The following is a 454-nucleotide window of genomic DNA, read 5'->3' as shown; positions in this document are numbered from 1 at the left end:
AGACACACACAGACAGACAGACGTCAGTCATTCATATGTCAGATCACAGCAGTTAGTGAGTCAGGAGTGTTTGTTTGCTCACTGTCACATCTTCCTCGTCTTTCCTCTCCTCTTCTTCATCACTCACTTTGATCATCTCCTGATCTTCAGATGGACTCGCTGAGAGAAACAGAGACAAATCAAACACAAACAGAATGAAATTAGCAGTCAGGCATCATGCTGTACGACTTCAAAGAAAACGAGACATTTAGCAGAACGATCACGCTGCTCTTTTACATACAGTGATGATTAATGTGGACGGACACTTGATAAAAACTACTGACCTTCATCTTTCCTCTGTTTGGCAGATTGTTCTGGCTCTTCCTTCACCTCTGCTGTCGAGTCCTGCAGAAACACTCATTATAAAGCTATTCATCACACACGCACACTCTCTTACACACGCACACATTCACAC

General features: G+C 43.2%; 1 protein-coding gene across 1 annotated transcript in view; it reads right to left on the bottom strand.

Moving 5' to 3' along the window:
• LOC107568666 (biorientation of chromosomes in cell division protein 1-like 1) overlaps positions 1-454 on the bottom strand; it is a 7194-nt gene that overhangs the window by 2371 nt on the left and 4369 nt on the right. The window contains exons 5-6 of the mRNA XM_016254643.1: positions 324-395; positions 83-159 (exon numbers count right to left, since the gene is read on the bottom strand). Coding sequence (XP_016110129.1) covers positions 83-159; positions 324-395 — 149 coding nt within the window. The remainder of the gene's footprint in view (positions 1-82; positions 160-323; positions 396-454) is intronic.

This window comes from Sinocyclocheilus grahami, unplaced genomic scaffold, assembly GCF_001515645.1.
Source record: "Sinocyclocheilus grahami isolate Dianchi unplaced genomic scaffold, SAMN03320097.WGS_v1.1 scaffold1270.1, whole genome shotgun sequence".
Taxonomy (NCBI): Eukaryota; Metazoa; Chordata; class Actinopteri; order Cypriniformes; family Cyprinidae; genus Sinocyclocheilus; species Sinocyclocheilus grahami.
Note: the sequence above shows the minus strand (reverse complement) of the source record. Positions and strands in the feature narration are given on the sequence as shown.